Source organism: Corvus hawaiiensis, chromosome 9 (genome assembly GCF_020740725.1).
Source record: "Corvus hawaiiensis isolate bCorHaw1 chromosome 9, bCorHaw1.pri.cur, whole genome shotgun sequence".
In the NCBI taxonomy this organism is placed as follows: Eukaryota; Metazoa; Chordata; class Aves; order Passeriformes; family Corvidae; genus Corvus; species Corvus hawaiiensis.
Window position 1 is genome coordinate 19,181,049 of NC_063221.1, and position 21,792 is coordinate 19,202,840.

Consider the following 21,792-nt stretch of genomic DNA (forward strand, 5'->3'; position numbering starts at 1 on the left):
GTGTTCGGGGGTGGGGAAAGCGAGCGGGCCGGGGCGAGGATGGAGGCTGGCGGAGGCGCCGACACCTGCCCGCCGACACCGCGGCCCCGCCGGGGGCTCCTCCTCCGCCGGGGACGGACACCTGCTGCGGGACAGCCGCACGCGCGGCCCAGCGGCGGCCTCGGCCCGGCGGCCGCAGGCGGGTTTGTCCCGCTGGTTTCCCCAGAGTCCGCTGAGCCCCGCGGCGGGGCCGGGGTCGGGCGAGCACCCCGCGGCGCCGCGCAGGCCGCGGCCGGGCCTGCAGGGGCGGGGGGCTCGGCCCGAGGCCGCGGGGCCTGCGGCGGCGGCGGCGCTGGGCGGGCGCACCAGGCCCGGCCCCAGGCCCTCCTCCGGGAGCGGAGCCGGGCGGAGGCGGCGGCGCGTCCCCCTCACTCACCGCTCTCGATCTCGTTGCCCTTCTTGGCGGTGGCTGCGTTCCCCATGGCCGGGCCGGGGCGGGGGGCGGGAGGGATGCCGGGCGGGGGCCGGGCCGGGCTCGGCTGGCGGGGCGGCGCGGCCCGCGGGCGCGGCGGCGGCAGCGGCGGCGGAGCTGCCCTGGCCCCGCTCTGGGTCTCTGTGTCTCCGGCCGCCGCGGAGGAGGAGGCGAGCGCTCTGCCCCCTCCCCCGCCCCGCACTCGGCGGAAATGACGGCCGGGGCGGCGCCTCCTCCCGCTGCGCCGCCCGCGGGGGCGCCGCCGACCACGGCCGGGCCGCTGCCGCCGCCTCGGGCGGGGGCTGGCCCGGGGCAGGGGCTGCGGGAGCCCCGGGCGGCGCCCCCCGCCAGGCAGCGGCTCGGGGGTGCGGGGGCGGCGGGTGCCCGTGGCCGCCGCACGCGGGGTCGCGGCAGCCTCCGCATCCCCAGCCTGGCGGGCGGCGGCCCCGGAGCGCCCCCGCTGCCGCAGGGCAGGCCCGGCCGGCCCGTGGGGCAGCGGCCGAATTGGGGGCGAGGCCGCTGTGCCCAAGGTGACCCTGGGAGGCCGCGTTGGCGGCGGCCCTGCGGCTGCGCCCGCCCCGTGGCCCCGAGCATCCCCGAGGACACCCGCCCGGGCCTGCACTCCGGCGGCGGACGGGAGGAAACTCGCACTTGCCGCCTGTTCAGTGACTGTTTTTACACGGCTCACCAGACTATAGAAAAAAACCGTAGAAAGTAAGCGGGCTGCCAGGAAAGATTTTTTTTTTTTTCCTCCCCCCTTTTGCTGCCTCCCATCATAAATAGCTACAGCTACACATTTTCAAGCGGTATTGTGACTTTCAAGTTGATGATAGCTCTCTTTATATATTTATCATGTGAAACGCTTTGAGTGTTTTAGCTCTGGAAGGAAATGCTTATCAAAAAAAGGCTCTATTTTATGTGCTTTAAAGTGGGGAAAGTGGAGAGCAGAAGTGCTAATCTTATGGATCATAAACTCTATATATTCTGCCAGGACAATGTGTGTGATACCCAGCCTCTTCTGGCAGCATTCTTTCGCCAAGGCTGCTGGAATTGTTCTGGCTACCGTCCTTCACAGGGGCTATCAAAATCCTCTCCCAGCACCGTGGGCTGCCTGCTGGTGAAGCACACGCTGTCACAGCCTGATACTGAATTACCTTACTCTAAGACAGGATTTTATACACATACACACTAACGTAGATATTTCTAGGAAATTTCCAGTTTCCTGAGCCTGTGCAGTGGAGTACATTGCATGGGAGCACTGAGCAGATCTAGCCAGTGTGTGCTCTTCCTTGACAGTTGTACAAGCTGCCTGGATTATATGGCTGCAAAGTTTTGGGAACACTTACCTGAATTATCTTGATGTTTTGTAGGTTGAGGTTTCATCAATGAACTTTTCAGTTTGAGGGACTTTCTCCTAACTTCCTTCACCTTTTCACTTGCATTATCCTGATCTGTGTGATACTGCTTGCTTCAGGGGAGTACCTGTGTTTCTATGATTAAAGAAGTGGTCTCTGAAGAAGCCATGTCTCTACTGCTTTGAAGATCAGAAACAAGACTTAAGACATAGTGAGGAAATAGCCTGCAAACCATTGGGGACAGTGAAGCTGCTATTATTGAAGAGGGCTGTCTCATTTTGCCAAAGCTGGAATCTGTGCATTCTTTACACACTTAAAAAGAGGTTCAGTGAGTTACCAGTAATTCACTCTGCCAAGGAAGGGCATGTAGATTGCAATGGCCAGATCTGCACCAGGAGGAGAAGTTAAGCATGGGGAAAGGAGACTTTTGTCATCTGCCATCTTGATCACTCATACAACAACCAAAAAATAGAACTCTGAGGTGCTGTAGTATTTAAATAAATATCTGAAGATGCTGTCTCAGATAGGTAAAGATCTTATCCCAGTTTTAAACGTTTTCCCGCTCCAGCCATCATAATTTTCATTTTGGCCAGATTGAGTCTGAGTCAGCTGATTTTCATCCAGGTGCTGACAGGCATTTTGATATCCTTGAGAAGACAGCAGTGGCATCGCTAACAAATGAGATATGCTGCAGCATCTTTAGCATATTCCTGGCGATACAGCTCATCCCTTTGCTAGCAAATTCTGCTGCAAAGGCTGCATATATGGGGATCCACCAAGGTCCAATAGACATTACTGCCCTTTAGGTCTTGGTGGACAAGGATCAGCTGGTCATTGCATGTACTCCAGCAAAATCCTACATATACATGTGCAGCACCATATATATATATGTGTGTGTGTGTGCAGCAATGCAATGACACTGGTTCTCAAATAACCACATGCTCTGAATGCACATGCAGCACTGATGGATTTGCATAAATATTTTTACCCAAACACTTTCTTTATCAGAAATGTAACAAATACAATTCAACAGTGCTGTGAAACATTAAATGAACCATATCCATGGTCCTAGCATTACATGTCTAGGCAAAGATAACAGAAATAAGGAGTTAGGGCTGGATGTTTGTATTCACATTCACACTACTCACACGTCTTATGCTACATTAACAAGTTAATATTCATTGATTAATTCCAAAACATACCAATGATTATAGATGTTGTGTGATACTTAGCATTCAGACTGTCAACTCTTATTCCAGCCCTAATCTTTAGTTGCCTATATTTTTATATAAAATCCTTTTATGCTGAAATGACTCATATCACTGCTTATGTACAAGTAGTTTGTCTTCATTCTTTCTACACAATTGGTTAAAAAATCGAGTCATGCAAATATGAAAAATGTTCTGTTTGGTTATGTTAAAATATTTCACTAAAGGCCCAATATAAAAGTTCAAATTTCATTTGTTTTGCTGATCTATACAAGATTTTAAAAAATATACTCCAAGAAAGTCAACTCAGCAGTTTTAGAACTGTATGGATTTGATGATATTGTTTCAATGACTCTCAGCAGGTTTTCATCCATTTTTTTACATATTTGTTGGGAACTATCAATTAGGAATATCCTAGCAAGACCAATCCTTTACTCTGATAAAAAGCCTAAAGCTCTGTATCAGATGTATATTTCCCTCATGAAACTCACCTATTTTACCTTACATAGACTTAGAACTAAAAATGAGAGGGTCATTTCAGGACAAAAAAGATACATTTCTGCTAGATTAATGACTCTCGGGTCCTTTTAGTAGAAATCACCTGTTTATATGGTAATTACTTCTGGAGCCACTTACAATTTCACTCCATAATCACTCTGATTTCTAGATGAGATAGCAGCATTTCTGTAGCAACTACAGCAGTTGTTTTCAATACACATTTGAAACAAGTCACTAAATTTAAATCATTACTCGTCTTCATTTTCTTCTCTTGCATTTGAGGTGTGCCTGCATTGCAAGGGGTTGGCATATATGGATTGATGGTTTAGCCCATCTGTACTGATCATCCTTACCCCGAGGGTGTAGGCTGTGCTCAGGTTATGAATATGTACCTGCCTTAGTCGGGATTCTCTTCCTGTGGCCAGCCTGCCTTACCATTGCAGCAGTGCCTGTAAACTGCAGGGTTTGAATACCAAATTAGACTGCTCTTCCCAAAATCCCACATTCCTGCATCTTTGAATACCCCTGGCAGCCTCCTTCTCTACTCCTAAACAGACTGATATATTTGGCATTTAACTCTTTGTTTTCCTTTTGGGTTGTTCCAGGCTACTGGCACATTTCCCGCTCTCAGCTAACCCCTGTTCTGCCAGTGTGGGCTGCTTTTCTAGCAGGTGGCTAACGTGCCAAGAAGCATATGTATTTCTTTGTGAATACAGAAGATATTTTCCAAATTTTACAGCTTCTGACCCAGAAACAGGAGTATTCATCACTGCAGCATAATTTCAGACCTGCCAAGAATATATCAATTATGTCATGTAGATGTGCTAAGGGAAAGGATGAAAGCAGGAGTACAGCAATTTCCCCTGCTCCCTGTACGAGCTATACAGACAGCAGTAAACTACATCCTTCTGCAGGGAAGGCTTAATCCACTGATACCAAATTCATTCCAGTTGAGGACCCACCCACTCAGAGAGGAGTGAAAGGACTTACATCATGTTTCTACAATATCTCAGATTGCCAGCCCCTGAATCCACAATGAAACTTGGCCAAGAACTTACTCTGCCAGATCTCCTGAAAAGTGTTCTCTGATGCCCTTCAATTGTGAATCCAAAAGAAATCTGGAACTTCAGAGAAGTGTTTGGCACACCATGGATGTTACAATTTTGAGGGACATTTTAGTTTGGAGGGAGTCTTAATTAAGGCCAATTTGGGCTACCTTCAGTGTGACTAGGTAGACTTAAAGCAAAAAGCTCCAAAGGAAGTTTACATCAGCAGCCAACACTTCACCACTGCCACCCTTCTTGGCAGTAGATGTTTCCTAAATATTTCCCAAGAGAGCCACTAATCACAAAACACCCATGTAAACATAAAAGCAAAGAGTTTATATATTCCCTTATTGATTTTTAACTACGGTTCACCATAAGCATCTCAAGAGCCATACAGTTGCAAGGTGGGGGTTTTTTCGGATGTTTCAGACCTAATTTAACAAAACAGGTTCTATGCCTTTGCTGTCAGTATTGCCCCTGACAAGAGTGCATTTGATCAAATTTTCTGTGGATAGTGGCTACATACTATTTCACAGGAGGTGACAAGTGCTGTTTTGAGGTCAATGTCCTGCAGAATAGACATGTTTTTCTCAGAGATAAGCTACAGACTGCCTTAATGGGCAAGTCCAGCTACTCAGTTCTTGGCCTTTATCTCCTACAATCATTTGGCAGAGTGGGTGTAGTCTCTTGCTATCAGCCAAGCAGTACTTTTTTCAGTTGCTTATAATTGTTCTGCAGATCATTCTGTATTTGTAGAAGATACTCCTGTAAATTTGTGATTCAGAAGAAATTGCTAATTACTGTTATGGAAAATTCATACTGACTTGTCTCTGTAAGTGGCTTTATGATCTTTTGTGGGTATCTGGCTGCCATCAGCTCATTTGAAAAAACTCCTTGTAAGATATTTTATATTATCTTGATTTGCTGCACTTCTGAAAAGTCGATTTTGTACATATTGTGTAGAGGAAAACAAACAAAAAAATCACACTTTTTTCTTGTATTTTTAATAGTTTAGCAACATATTTGTATTGCTGCACATGAACTATAGAAGGAATGAAACACAAAGTTGATGGTATACTTGTCTGACACTTGATTCTAGTTTACGCCCACAGATTATAGAAGTAGTACTTTAGTCAAAGTTATTTAAAAATGCATAGCTCTTTAAAAAACTGTATAGGTAGTTGACAATTATTTGCATGTTTACCATAATTGAGAGGTAATCAATATTGTACTGATGTTTGTTCTTACTGTATATTAAGACTCTGAATCACCTTCTACAGAATTAAGATTAAAAACAAAAAACAAAAATAGTGGTGTTTTTAATTTATCTTTTTAGGTCTTTTCTACAGAGATCTCCAAGTTAATTACAACTGTTAATTTAAAGTAGACTAAGCTATATTAAATGCTTCAGTATCTATTTTTCTTCAGAATTAAAAATGACCTTAACTCAGTTTAGCCTAACTCTGGAAGTGAAATATGCCAGGTTAACTGAAGGTCATTTTAATTCTAGCTAGGAAAGTTCAAAGAGTTCAGCAAGCTTTTGTACACATTCTGCATGCAATAAGTGAGGATTGTCGAGGAACTAGTAGTCTCACATCTAAATCTAGGCTTCACTGTATTCTGCTCAAATGTATGTCCTGTAAATTGTGTCCCACAGTCACATATCACTGTATTGGTTAAAGAAGTCTAGCTAAAAAGGTTCTTAATCAGCTGGCCTGCTATATTATCTTTAGTAGTGCCATCTAAAAATAGGAAAACGGTCTGAGATGGTTTTCCTGGTTTATTATTTATTTCTAGAAGCACATTTTTTAAACAGAAAAAAAAATCACTTTCATAAACCTGTAATTTTACCTCTTTATCCTTCTACAGCCTGCTGTTTTTATCTCAGAGTTACAGCACAGTTCCTAGAAATACTGGGAGCTGTACATATACACCTAACTGAAGGTAATACATCCCATTTGCTCTTATGTTTATTATTTCTTCTGCACATGCCATCTTTTGCTGCGTTTTTTTCTAAAAAAACCCAATCATCCAAGGCAGCAACATGCAGTTTGTTCATGGTTCCCTGGAACTTGAAGACAAATTAATACAAGCTTTTGCTTAATGTTCAGCTTCTTCCATCTGCTTTATTTTTGTTGTTATTTCTTGCTCAGGAATTCAAGCTCTGTGTGTTTTTCTGCCTCTAATATCTTTGTCTTATGGTATTTTCAGCTCTTGGTAATATCTAAGGTTCCAAGGCACTGTCCAGTCCAACACTTACTCAAGTACTAGTTTCTTGGCAGATTCTAAATTGTCTCATCTGGAGTCTGCTTCTCCCAAAAGTCTATTTCTGTATTATTTGCTCCACTTTCTGTTAAAAACCAGTGGCTTTTTTAAGCTGGAAGGGTTTTTAAATTTTTTTTTTAATCTACAAATCTTCAATCGATCTTACCTATGGCAGGCTAATGCCATGCTTTATTGTACACCTCTAGCAGATAAAATTGTCACCCCAATCTTATACAGTAAAAAATACTTTTAAACATTCAGGACCAAAGCATATAATGTCAATATGCTTCATTTTTATTTAGAATGCAATATGCCTCATTTTTTTTGTAACAGCTCTATGAATATCCTCCTTTTCTTGGATTGCCGAGAAGTGTTAAATATGCCAAGTGCATCAGCACTTGCTATTTTCAGAAGGAAAACCTCCTTCTGATAGACTTGCTTTTAAATAACACTTACTGCTTCCAGATGTACACTGAAGTGTTCTTGCCTTCTTTTCCAGTAGTTTCTGGTATTTCCAGAGTATGAGTCTTTAAATGCTTCAATTTCTTCTCAGGGTATTTTTTTTTCTTTTTTTTTTTTTTTTTTTGCTAGTGCCATGAATGAGGAGTCATTCCAGGCTCAGAGGGTTTCAGTAGATGTTCTTCAATCATATGTCTGCAGTGCCTTTTCTTCACACTTACAAGCCAGAAAGCTAAATCTCTAAAAGAACATTTAGACCAGTAGCCTTTCATTAGGAGAAATAATAAGAAAAAACAATTATGGTATCATATTCATAGGTGTGAATCTATTGAAAAAAAAATCCATGCAAGAAACAAAGAGTAAAAGCCACTTTGCATATGAAAAAAAGCAACCAAAAAAAACCAGCTTATAAAGTTTATTTACTATTTTTGGATTTCTTTTGGTTTGTCTTTGACTCACAGAGCTAAAAGGAGAAATATCTATGGTGCAAGCCAAGAAGAACTTATTAATTCTCATTAGTACAAAGAAGAAGTGGTTATTTCAAGTGGTTGTAATGCAAATGTCAATGTAAAAGTCTTTTCCTCTCAACTCCAGAGTCTGAGAAGCCATTGTCAGACAAAGCTTTGATATTAGTAGATGTTCTGTATATTTGATAGATGTATGGCTGATTCACCAAGAAAGAGAAGTTGAGTGTTTTCAAGCATTGTTTTAATTTCATGAAACAGAGAACTTTGACTTCTATTTGCATTTAGTCCAAGCTGGTTTTCTCTAAACTCAGTTTCACATCTGAAATATAGAGGTAATTCTCTAATAATAGCTGAAATAAATGCAGTGCTTCCAGTGAAGCTTTTATTTTTTAAATCCATTTAAAAAGATGGTAACCATGTGAAATACAGGTTTTGCACATGAATGTGAAAGACAGGGCTTTCAAATTGCTATTAAGTATTATGATTTTAACCATTACATTTACAAGAAAGAACTCCATTCCTTTTTGTGCAAAGAGCAGATGCATTCCTAAGTAATTTTTTAGCCAAGAAATGTCTATGTATAAAAATTATCCTCAAGCATTTCTCATTTCCGATGCTGTAATTCCTTTCAAATTCCTTTCAAGGTAAAATGAATCAATCAAGGTCTCTAACAGAGGATGTATAGAAATCTGACCATTTTGGGGATAACATCTGCATTTATTTGTTATGCTCAGATACAACATTTTAACTCAGAGGTGATGGCATCATATGTGTTGATCACTTGAAGCAGCTAGATATCAAAGCTTGTCCTTTGATATCTCTCCTCAGAAATCTTCCCTTCCATCTACTTTATCACAGTAAAAGTTATCCTGTGATTTAATCAGGTGTTTTTTTGTTCCTCCTAGTTTTACTTCTTTAATATGGATAAAAAAAAGTATTTCCATTCCTTCCCCAAAAAATGTTATTTCTATACTCCAAAGGCTTTACATGCCTTCAGTTTCACACTCTGCTTTTCCCTCTTTTCTATCCCTTTTAGCCTACGTTCATTCTCTCTGCCACCCTATTCCATTTACTTGCTCTTTCCATTCACTGGACTGCAGATTTACTACTGGAATTGTTATTTCGTAAGAGTTCACAAAACTAATGGAATTCAGCAGCACAGTTTGGTGGTGTTTGGCATCCCTTGCCTCCTCCAAATATTTGGTATATTAGGTCTTAATTTTCACTGATAGTGTTGAACAGAAATGAAGGCATGTCTAAATCAGTCAGGGCCTTTCCTCATCATTACTGAAAAGACAAACCCGATTTCTGATCCCCTGAGCACACACAAGCAGGGGCAAAGGCCATAAAAGCCATTGCTGATGAGAAACTATTTTTTCTGAAGTCTTAAATGCAATCTTGAGTTCTTCATACTCAAATGAAGTTTTACCATCAGTGACATCAGGATTTTACTTGCAACACTGGACCTGGGTGTGTTTTCTAGCTTTGTGCCTGTTACTCCTCACAAACTATCTCGAAGCATATGTCTCTTGCATCTTCTTTTTCATTCCTGCAATAACATTGCATACATTTATTGAAGAGACAAGAGTATAACTGGCCATATCCATTCCTCAAAATTAGCATAGGATAGTATATTGAATAGGCACAAAAGACATGTTAGAAATGGGTTTTGGGTAAATAACTGAGGCCTGTAATTTCTTAGAAATGCTAAATCCAGGTTGCAATTGCTCTGCTTCAGTTTAAAGTTCACTTTCCCTCTGGATGACAGGGGAGGAATATTCTTTTTCAATTAATTGTCTGTTTGAAGGGGAAGCTAAATGGTTTGTATAGTGACCCTTTAACATGCAAATATTAATAACACAATCAATACCAATACTTACCATTTATAGAGTGCTTTTTCATCCACAAGCTTTACAGTTAGACAGTTAGAAGTAAAAGGCTTCTGAAAGTTCAGTAGTGTTGGAGAGAAGGATTTCCATGGCAGCTGGGATTTCAAAGAAGGAGGGAGGAGAAAGGCTGGAGGAAGTACAAGCAGAGCAGCAGGATCCCTTGGCGAGGGGAAGCTTCACCCTGCCATGGAGAGCATGGTGAAGGAATGAAATACTGCAGGACAGAAGAGAACATTTGAAAATGGTAGAGAGAAGAAAAGGAGAATTGGAGCACACACATGTGAGAAGAAAGGAGAAAAGATAAAATAATTGTGGAAGAATTGTAGAACTTGCCTCATGCAACAGGAAAATATGCGCTATGGCCTTTTAAGAAAGAAAATAGGAGGAGATGCTAACCTATCTCATTTGGAGAGAAAAAGTGTTGCTTATGATTAGGAGAAACTTTGAGTTTGTTAAAATCTTGGCAATACACACACTGTCCAGGTTCATCCCTCCCTGTGTGTGCTCCATGTGTGCTGCTGTATTTTTCCTGATGACTCTGAGTGGAGTAATTTGCAGACTTCTGGTCCAGACACAGGCTTTTAATATATGTTTGTACAGCTGCATCACAATGGAGACCTAATTTTGAATGGGGTCTCTGTTTTCTACAATAATTGAAATAATTCATCATAGTCACTCAATAATGTCGTCACTGTCACTTCTTGGACATAAAAATCCCATGAGATCATAAGGAAATGTAAATTTACAGTCAAAAAAATTACAATCCATAGTCTGAATCAAAACTCACCATGTCTATGTAAAGCATAATTGTAGTAGTCTTTTGTTTCTTTGCTATAACAAACAGTTGTAGCAAAGGATTTGCTAAAATTTGGAGGATTCTCCTGCCCCAGGCTGTATTTCTCCACAGGTAGGACTCCTTTCCTTGAGGTGAGTTTGGAGTCCACAGCACAGACAGGGCAGGACCCTTTAAATCTCTGTTTTATCTGGTTGCCTAGACAACCCCTGTAAACATCAGTGTGGACTTCGAAAAGCTGGGGACCTTGAGGAAAAATAAGGTCATTTGGGGACAGACAGATCCAGTGTAGCCTTACCTTTATGAGCGGACACACATTTTTTCACAGACTTGTTTTGCACATTTCTTTTTGAATGCTTCACGCTCTTATAGTCTGTTTTAATTTGTGATATACGGAAAAAATAAGCATGTTTCCTGGCAGCAGCTTTTTTCTTGTTTTCTTTATTGCTTTCTGTTGCGACATAAATATACACTGATTAAATATTTATATGGAATGAAAGAAGAATATGAGAAAGAATACTTTGACTATACAAAAGTTACAACTCAACTTACCCTTTTTTTTGATAATATATTTTTGTACCTTTTGAGGTGATGGCTTTAGAAAGGTGAAAAGCCTATAAGAAAGCTAATTAAAAGTACCAGGGAAATTCAAATAATGGTGAAAAAGTTACCATTTGCAATATGAGTTTCCATTAGATATGATAAATAGAGGGGTTAAATATTTGTTAGCTGATAAATATTTCAAAGCTTTTAATGAGACAGCAGGTTCTATCTTACATAGATTTCTGAAGAAATAAAAACAAACAAAAAAAATCTAAACAAGAAAACAATCTGGCAGTTCTGTGTCCCTGATAATTCAGAACTGGTTTTTTTCCCCAGCTAATGTTTTAAAATGTCTCCTCTCTTGACAGTGTTTCAATACAACTAGTTGCTTCAGAAAATTACTAGTATTACTGTTGTATGTTATTGTTAAAAGTAATTATAGAAAGTTATTACATTACTGGTTTTCCAAATTTAAAATATTATTTATTCCTAGATATCCTTCATGTTGTCTATAAAATCATTGCTGTCTGTGGGAGATATCTAGACAGGTGAACTTGGTCATAGGTGAACTTGGTCATAGATAAACAACTTACTTTGAACTCCATTTTTTATCCCTAATGTTTAAGATGAAAATCTCCATTTGGTTTGTGTTGACATGATAGCTCTGTAACTTATACTCGATATAAAAATACACCTCTTAAACTTTAGCTATGAAAAACTTACATAATTTCATATGTAAAATCTTTGGGTTTGTGATTAGATGATGAAAAAGTCAGAAGTTGTAGCTTTATTACGCTAACTGAATCTCAAAAATTAATATTAAGTTATTTAGAACTTTTGGTTTGTGAGGAATGAGACAACTCTTGGTTCTTAATTAAAATAATTAAGAACAATCAGCAAAAAAAAATTGCAAGTACAAAAGAATTATAAAGCCAAAAAAAACCCCGGGTCTGCAGTGATTAGAGACCTTGCTGGCCGAAGCGGCTCAGAAGTCCCAAGGCAGAGACCTTACAATGCTGGGGTGACTTCAGCTAGCCCAAAGTCCGAATGGTTAAATTGCCTTTTGAAAGAGGTAGAGGCCTGTGCTCCCAGCACCGAGCCTCCCCAGTACTTAATGTGAGGTGAAAATGGCACCTCTGAGCGGGTGTCCAGCAGTTTTATAGAGTCTGGGTCCCGCCCATGACCGCCCACTGCCCAGCCCCCATGGTCCTGGACGATTGGTGGTGTCTTGAGGTGAGGCAATCTCAGGCTGCCAATGGCTCGCTGCTGTCTCGGGGAAAAATGTCATCGGCTCCAAGGGCGGGAAAAGTCCTCATTAACATCCCAGGTTGCCGTGGTGCTGAGTTGCAGGCCAAGGGCCCGGTTCTAAAGATAGCTCCCTGTCAGTTAGGTGGTCTGCTTTTTGGCAAAGCTCAAAACTCACTCAAAACTTACAAAGGTTAAGAACACTTGGTAAAAGGTCTAAAACTGGGCTATAAGTATTTCAGAGAACTCTTAAAAACAGGGTAATTAACTTGGACACATACAGGAATTAAGACATTGTGGGTTTTTACACTTTTTAGGGACTAAAGAGGGGAACAAACTTGTGGAACTTTATTAACAAGGGATTTTAAATGAGGAATTATGTAAAACACTCTTTAATCAATTAATCTGGGGAATAACTTTGAAACTTAATAACTCTCAACTGGGGTGATGGGTAATTTGAATAAGCAATAATTAAACAATTAACAATTAAAAGTTGAAACACTTAATATGCAAAGGCCAACACTCCATTTCATATATGACAGGTTGAATCCTGTGAAAGTCATCCTTGCCTTCATTTTTCTGAGGGAGGAAAAGGAATATAAAGCAATTATTGTTTATGTAATCCAAATTAATACAATCTTAAGTCTTACATAGTCTTTAAAATAAGAACAAAGTAACCAGAAAATATACCTGAATCAAAACAGGGTAAAATGCAGAATAATTAAATTGAATGACAATTTTAATCCTCTGTTACCGTGGCTGGACCTTTGAATGGTAGAATCTTGTCAAATCTTCATGGAGCTGCTGATTCCACTGCACTTTTTATAAAATGTGACATATTATTTCTCTTCTCTTCTACTCACTGTATTGCAGTAGACTTTTAGTCTGACATAGGAGTAGGATAGGACTTGGATTGTAGCAAACCCATAATCTGCCACTGTCTGCTCTGGATCACTGGTGGCAAAATTCTTATTTTTAACAGAAGCACCGTGCTTTAAAGACATGAAGGTTAATATCAGGCTATCTCTTCTACATTTGCATCCTACTCATTATCTTAAGGAGGGATAAAACAGGTTTTGAGACATGAGTTATTTTGTGCATGGAAATTTGCATTCTCCATTGAGATCAGTTCATAGTGTGCTTCCACAAATCCTCACTCCACACACTTCAGTTTATTTTATAATCTTTGTTAATAGTTCCTGTTGGTGAATGCTACACAATAGAGATAAATTTTCAGTCTCTAAATATTACAGAACAAGAGCAAATAGATATTATTCAGTCTGTAGAAAATGTTACCTGTGTCAGATTATTCTTAGTTGTCCTGCAAGTTAACCCTTATGCTGTTTACCTTTTCTAGAACCAGAAATTCCATTTGCAAATAGCAAGCAAGATTTGATTGAAAGGGCAAACAAAACTCTATTGCTGAACAGGGAAGTTCTAGACTTCATATGCCTATTCAGACAAATAGTGGTTAATATGAGATATACTGTACAAAAGTTCCTTGTGAAAGATAACACAAAAGGAAAAGTTCTACAATCTCTACTACAGAATTTCAAATAAAATAAATAAATAAAATTCCAGGTTCCTCTAAATCCTGTTGTGTCAGGGCACTGAGGGCACTAATATGTGTTAAAGGTGCTGAGAAGCCTCAACTGGGACCTCCCCCAGCCACGGGCTCAGGAGCTCTATTTAAGGTCAGCCTTGAGTTCACAGTTACTGCTGTAGCTACACTGGAGGAGTGCTGGTCACCTGTACCATCAGAACATGGCTATGGCTCAGGGAGCTCCTCAGCTTGGATTCACTCCTGGTTTTGTAATGGATCTGCTGGGTAACTGCTGGACCTTATCCTTGTCTATTGACTGACTTCCTGGCCTGACCTTGGATCTGCCTTGTCACTGTGATACTGCCTCAGGATATGATTCTTGGTTGGGTCTGTCCACTTCTCCGGGTCTGCCTTGTTTGGGGCTGGGGCTGCTCTTGGTTGTGGGAGCTCTCTTGGCTCATGTTCTCTTAGCAAGGAACCCTGCTCTTGCTGCCTCCTGATATGTTGCATCTTTATAATATAAATCTGAATCCTTAAAAGTTCATCTAATTTGCAGAAGACTGAGACTGCTGCACATATCCCAGATTCAGTGAGTACCTTCTGTCTGTGTCTTCTTATGTTCTGTATTTCTTGTGTAGAGAGCTAACCCATCTCAGTAGCTTCTGATCCTGCTATACTTTGTGCCATGTGGCACAAACTCAGATTTGGTAGGATTTATTACATGTTGCAAAAGAGGATACTGTAATTTTAGACTTAACTATTCCAATAAAAGCACATGGCTAGACAGTCTTTATCCCCACCACAGTGATTTCTATCTTCTTTCTGCAGAAGTATCTTACCGCTTCTATTAATCTGTGACATCTTGGCTTGAGTGGGTAAGAAAGAACGTGTGCTCCCTTCAAGCTGCTCACCTTGCCTGGCTAAGGGGCACTCCAGGAAATAGAATTGCATTGTAGAGGCACCTGAGCATCTGACATTGTGTACAACTACTTAAGCCCTGATAGATCAGAATTCAGTACATGTAGTAAGATATCTTGGCATTTTGCAGCCCAGTGTATCCTGTAGTATTGGTATTAGGAAGATTTTTCTTCTGTTTAATGAGATTTCTTTGTCTCACTGCCCTAGAGAAGTCAGTATGGATTCTAATGTCATCCTACTATGTTGGGGTGTCTCAAACACCTACCTAGTAATGAAATGTTTATGAATATGGAAATATTTTATCCCTTCTTCAGTGTATCACGTGATACAGATACCTCTATCAATCCCCTTGTAAAGAAGGCTAAGTATTCTACTTAAAAAAAAATCTAAAAGGATTCTCTAGTTCCATCGTTGTCATTAAAAAGTGTCTGTCACCATTGCAAAATTAACTTAGAGTTGTATAAAAGAAATATGCTTTCCCCAGCAAGCTAAAAATTGTTACCCACACATTTGGAAACTGCCTTGAGGTACAACAGTAACCCAAACAAGGAGGTTGTCATCTAACCTAGGGGTATTTTTGAGAAATTTGTGTGTAGAAATATTAAGGAACGGAAGTATTTCAGTGTTTTAATAGTGCATACTAATGTAATCCAAACTTCATATTATTATGCATACAGGTTTTATTCTATTTAAGCAAAAATCAACTCTTCAATAGTCCTTTTCTTATGAAAAGTATTGTGTTTCTGTGATATGATGTTTTTTGTAGTTTAGCTACTGTAATGTACTTGTGTTTAGAACAAATACTTTGTAAATGGTTTTACTTGTTATCTCTACTGTAGGAATGCTCTGCAGAACACAAATTCTGAAGGTACTGTTTAAAAATCCTACTTCATATTAAGAAATATTGAAAGGCATACATTAATAAATATTAAATATGTGAAATCTTATAACACCCTGACATCTAATCTATTGAGCATGTGAATGGGACCTGGGAGGACTTGGGTACTTCATTCAGCCAGGGACTCCAGACATCATATTACAAGCAGTACACAAAGTGTGAAGTAAATTAGATAAATGTTGACAATAGATTTTTCTTAGCCTTGTACATATTTCAGATCACTATCTCCTGTGTGTTTTTTGACAATATACTCATCTGGTAGGCACAAATTCATTGCCTGATATGACGTTGAACCAGTGGCCTTGGAATACATTTGAATCTGTATCCATTGCTTTAATAGAAATGCATCATTTTTACCTGATAGGAACATAGGGAGAGTAACTCTTTTATATGGTGTGAATAAAAGTTTTGTTTATGAGGTGTATTACCCTATCCAAACAAATTCTAGTATCTTATGCAGAATGATTTCTTTTCCTCTCAGGTGAAATTCAAATTTAAAAAAGCATCAGGAGACCATAATAATGAAAATAAATGAGACTTTTCTGTCAACTGAATCAACATCTTCAAAAGATTGAGAGCTTCTTTAGGCCATAAAGTTTAGACACCAATTATCTATCTTAAAAATGGCTATGGTGATATTAATATAACACCCGAGAGTTGTCGCATTACAATACGTCAAAGTAATGAGCCAATCACTTCAGACTTATTTCAACAAACCTGTATGGATTAATTTCCACTTACACCTGGTAAGGTATGGGTTGAACAGATACTGAGAACTTTTACACTGTCAAAGGACATACTACCTGCATGGGGAAAAGCACAACTTTGCTGGGGTGGAAGTCTCATGCCCACTTTTCTCATATTTGACCATATTGCTTAAAATAATGATTTCATTGCTATGTCCAACTGCAAAGGAGGAGCAGCTCACACTCCTCTTTCTACTTAGGCCTGCATGCCAGCAACAGCATAAGTATTTAGTAGGATTGTATGAACTTGCCCCAGTTTGTGAATATTTATGAAAACTGGTTTTATTTACTGAATGACCATATTAACTTAGTTGACCAGCAGATATAAGTTTCCACTTTCCTTTAACTTATGCCTCATTTGATCTTACAACTTTCATACAGCAGAATAATTTTTTTCTTCATGGCTGCTCAACCAAAGGAAACGTCTCTTCAAACTGCCAAAATTCTGGGACTCTTCCTTTCTTAAACAGAGGCAGACAGCAGATGGAAACTGGAAGATATTTGAAGAAGAACCTCCAAGCTTCGATTACTAAACAGATACAGATGCTCCAAAATGATATTTTGTGAGGTTAAAAATAGAAGTGTTCCTATCTTAAAGTTGTTCAAAAACATGCCTGAACCAAAGGAACATCATTAAGCTTGAGGATAATTGACTGTAGTCTGTGGATAGCCTTGGTGTTACAGTATCTGCTTACATCAGTACTGAGTTGCAACCAGAGTGTGTTTGGAGTGATGAGGCCTATAAAAAGTTATTGTATATGAAATGCTACATTATGTCAATATCCTACTGTTATAGCTTGTAAATTCACATTGATCTGTATAATAAAAGATGTTTACAGCACTAATGAACTCAATCAAGTTCATGTTTGCTGATACATAAAAAAGTAACAAGCCATCTTGCTAGGCATTTGATTTCCAGGAGATAATCCCAGACAGTACTCTGAAGATTAGAGAGAGAGGAGATAAGAAGCTGTGACAGGCTGGCAGTATCTGCCTGAAACACCATCCCGTTAGCAGGTGTTGGTGCTGCTGGGAAGCTGTTGCATGGATTTTGCTAACACACTGAGCAGATGGCTTATAAAAGAAATGGGTGTTGCTTTTTGAAGCAAAAATTATGTATGGGCTGAGAAGTATTGTAGCAAGAATCCTAAGGGAATACAAAGTATAGGGAGGGAAGTTGAGCTGAACCTTGTTTCTTCATTGGTAATGTTTTCTAGGCTGACACTAGGAAATGGGTGGTTTATGACAGCACAGACTATGTTTGGACATAGCTTTACAGCAGGTGGGAAAATGCACCTGTTTAGAAAAGTGTAATTATCTACTTAGTAAATATATTCTAAGATGAGTGTTGTGCAAACAGAAGAAAACACACTGGGAATAGTTATTATTCCTAATATAAATCTATATGCTGATTCTGTTTCAAAGCTTTTGAACTTCATGATTTGTTGGGGAAGATGAAACAGGAAAGCCTTGGAAATATGATTGCCTGACAAAAGATTTTGGGAATATGAAAACTACAGGCAACATCGAAATGAAAGCCACTTTTGAAATACCAGGTCTTAGTTACTGAACAACTAGAAAACAATGGTATGGCCACTGAAGTAATCCCCTCTTGATGGAACAATACCCTCTGCTTGCAAACAGGTCCAAGGGTCAGAGCAGACCCTACTAGCTCAGCAGAAGGGGTCCAAAGAGTAGTTTTTAGAAGTTAAGATGTAACACTCTATGGTAATATAAGAACTCTTATAGGCTGTATGTAAATGCTATAGGATTTGTATCTTGTATTAGATTGGTTAGTGACAATTAGAATATTCAGTGCAGAAGATGATTTATTGTATTGTAACCAGGACTTCAGACATTCTCATTCTCACTTCTATTCATTCTCTCTTCTATTCATTCCTCTCTTCCACTTCTACTCTTGCTCCTACTCTCTCTCTCTCTCTCTCTCACCCGTTCACTCTCTTGCTCTCTTGGGCCTGCTCAGAGCTGAGTCTACCAGCTCTGAGCAGTGCCCCAATACCCACGCCCTTTACAATAAACCGGCTGTGTCCCAAGACCTGCCTATAGAGATCTCTCGTCTCCATCCGTCACCGTCTACGTCCGGCCGTCCCGACTGGACTCCAGAACCCCCTTAACCTACAATGATTGTCACATTTAATGTTTTGAAGCTCTTTTTGGCATGTGCCAGTACTAACAGTTACACAAGGATACAGCCCGTTGCAACAGCAGAAGTAAACTGCAATTTCAAGTTTTCTGGACTACATCAGACTGTGCATCCTACTGCAGCTCTGTAAGCTGGTGGTTGAGTGAGCAGGAGAAATAGGTCTGCATTTCAAAGTCTATTTTGTGACTTTGTTCAAACACCAGTGTTCTTTAGAGAATTTAATTATCCTCTTTGTAAATTGTATATACTGACTTGGAGATGGATTACACACACAGCATCACAGTGCTCATAATTATTCAGGGAATATGTTCGTAGTAACAGGAAAGGTGAAATAGAACTGTGTTCAAATAAATCGTCCATCTTTCTCTCAAAGACAGAAATGATCTGATTGCCTTCACCATTATTCAACTGTAACAATTAAAATTCATAGAGAAATGCAGAATTTCTGTATGGAAAACTAGGAAAAACCTAAGAAAATCCTTAGAAATATGTAGATTTCTGAGAAAGCACTTTCTTCCTGATCTCTGGTTTTCTGTCTTGCCTGTTTGTTCATTTATGAAATTCATAAGATAATCTTCATGCCATAAGAAAAGGTATTTTTATTACTAGTTCTATTTACAATTATTATCTAGGCACATCTGTTCTCAAGTGCATCAATAATCAATATTTAAACTAGCTCAATATTAAAAATATAACTCTATTTAATGCTCCTAATTAAGCATCTGTGAGTTTAATCCCCTACTTTGGTTCCTTGCTATATTTTGTTAGCTCTAATATTTCAACATGGAGGTAGCAAGTACCATTTACTCTCAGAGTGATTCAGAATGCAGATCGCATTAAAAAAAGTAAATCTGATCTGCTTCTGTGAAACAACAACTAAAAGCATGTTCAGGAAGAGATTAATGCCTCCTGCCTCCCAGGAATGGAGAGGAGAAAAAGCGTTTCTGCTGTGAGGCTCTGGCCTTTGCAGGAGGATGTGTCACGGGTTGTGCTTTCCCAGCTGAGAACAGCACTCATTGGTACCAGCCCTCTGGGAAGAGGAAGCATTAGCTGCACCTGGGAGGGGAGGCTTTTCCTAAAAACTTCCCAGGAGCAGAGCAGGCCACAACTGTATTCTCAAACTTCAGGTTTGCCTGTGAATTATAAAGCAACAGCTGGGTGCAATCTCATCACAAACTCCCGCTTGTGGTTTGCTGCTCTTCCCAATATATAATGTACTTTGCTCAGCAGAGGTGTGCACATTGCTTGGGGTAGAGAGGCCTGGTTTGGGGTATGGAATGTGGACACACCGCTGAAACAAAGCATGCAGAGTCTGATGTAGGCCCAACCCAAGCTTTGACCCAGAGAAAACATGCAGTGCATGTCAATCTTGTAAATGGTTTCATCTGCAGTCAGTGGCAGCATTCCAAATGACCAACAGAAAGAGAATCAAACCTTTCCTTAGGAGCATCCTGGAACACAGCTTTTGCACAGCTGTGAGAATAATGACTGTTAACATGGGGAAAAACTTAGATCCCATTGCTTTTGCATGGGATTTCTATCACTAAAATTCAGACCTCTTACTACAAACACTTACCTACACAAATAAACATGGGAGCTTCTATCAGATTACATGCTTGTGGCCAGAAATTATATGCCTGCTTTTTTTTTTTTTTGATAAACCCAGCAAAGGTGTGAGTGGCAAATGAATGATAATTTCTGCATATTAGTAAAAACCACAATGTAATCTGTCATAAAACCCAATGAAAAATACCATGTCTGTAAAAACTAAATTCTTCAACTTTACAAGCTACAGATTGATACCACACATGAGAAAACAGTCTGATATCTCTCTAGGATTTCCTGAAGGATTTTTCCTGTGATTTTCTGTCCATAACAATCATTTTAGCATTTACAAGAAGCCCACAATCTGTTCCTATTAAAGTATCAGCTTACCTCAAAAGATGTTAAAATAGAGCAGAAAACTTAATGCTGATCAAGTTGCAATTAAATTTTCATTTTCATTTAACATTGTCAACTTTGTTTCAGTTCTTTCTGACCAAGAAAAAGAAAACTTGAAACTAAGCCTACTGAATATCTTTATTTCTAACTGCCTTAAAAAGGTAGTTGTAGACATTCTAATGGAAGGCCTTATTTTAACCAAGCCATTGTGTAGAAAAGGTTAGACTGGAACTGATTTTAAAGGTATATAGTAGTGAGGAATGTGTGATGTAAGAATGTAATAGTATGAACAAAGTAAGATAATTAATTTATAAACCAGAAGTCAATTAAAGATTAGAGCTAGTTCCATGGCAAACATAATTCAGCTGAAATCAAATGCCACGGTGACTTCCACTGCTTGTGAATTGGGCTCCTAACCTTGATAAACACAGAGGATACTACATAATCTATTGAGATAATTGACTAAATTTCAGTTGGGGTATTATTATTTATTCTTTAAATACTATTTTTGTGAAAGCTTTTATTCTTCTGATAAATTTATAAAAAAAAATTAATTGACAAACGTTTCTCTATTTTTTCAATTTTGATTGCATTTATCTGATTAGGTCACGTGCCCTTACGTGAGGATGCAAAATATTTCAGGAAAAGGCCGAAATGGCTCTTTTAGAGTGGCAAACAGCGGTTTTGCACACGGCGGGAAAACACTTGGTTACGGGGCCAAAGGGGAAGAGAGAAAAAGCCTGTTTGGAGCGGCGTGCAGGGGGCACGGATCTGGGGGTCGGGCAGGTGCCGGGCTGTGCGCGGGGAAGCGCCGGCTGCTCCGGGCCCGCGGGCGCCTCCACCCGCCCCGGCCCCGCGCGTCGCCGGGCCCCGGGGGCGCTCGGGGAGGCTCCCCGCGCCTCACGGCGGGGCGCGCTCGGGGCGCCCCCGGGGATCCTCGGCCGGGGAGCGCTCCGCAGGGTTCCCGAGGCACTTCCCGGCAGCCGGAGCCGGCCCCGGCTCCCGCGGCTCGGAGGGGCCGAAGGGAGGCGGCCGCAGCCGGCCCTGAGGGCGGCGCACCCCGCTCCTCCCGGCGGCCACGGGCCGGCCCGGGCGCTACCCGCGCGGCCGCCGGGTCCGCTCGCGTCCTCGGGCAGAGAGACAGCGCGGGCCGCTCCACCGCGAGCGGAGGGGGGCCACCGGCGGACCGGCGGCGCTGCTCCCACCCGTGGCGCCGCCCGCCCCGCTCCGCGGACGCCGCCCGCCGCCCTTCGGGCGCAATCCTCGCACGTACCTGTGTGGGAGGGCCCGTGCTCCCCCGCCCCGCCCGGCCGCTGGCGGTGCCCCCTCGCAGGGAATGGTTTGTCCCGGTTCCCCGCCGTAA

General features: G+C 41.0%; 1 protein-coding gene and 1 long non-coding RNA gene across 4 annotated transcripts in view; both read right to left on the reverse strand.

The window, feature by feature from the left end:
• Positions 1 to 686, reverse strand: part of PRKACB (protein kinase cAMP-activated catalytic subunit beta) — a 67,092-nt gene extending 66,406 nt beyond the window's left edge. For both annotated transcript variants that reach the window (XM_048312480.1, XM_048312479.1), the window contains exon 1: positions 416 to 686. In XM_048312480.1, coding sequence (XP_048168437.1) covers positions 416 to 461 — 46 coding nt within the window. In that variant the 5' untranslated portion in view covers positions 462 to 686. The remainder of the gene's footprint in view (positions 1 to 415) is intronic.
• A 6,410-nt stretch (positions 687 to 7,096) lies between these two features.
• Positions 7,097 to 21,787, reverse strand: LOC125330505. 2 transcript variants are annotated; one of them, XR_007205567.1, is made up of 3 exons: positions 21,703 to 21,787; positions 9,630 to 9,852; positions 7,097 to 7,522 (listed from the first exon to the last, which is right to left on the reverse strand). It is a non-coding gene; the product is annotated as an uncharacterized LOC125330505 (long non-coding RNA). The 2 variants fall into 2 exon arrangements; XR_007205568.1 differs by having other exon boundaries at positions 9,630 to 12,798; positions 21,703 to 21,756.
• Between the last annotated feature and the right edge of the window lie 5 nt (positions 21,788 to 21,792).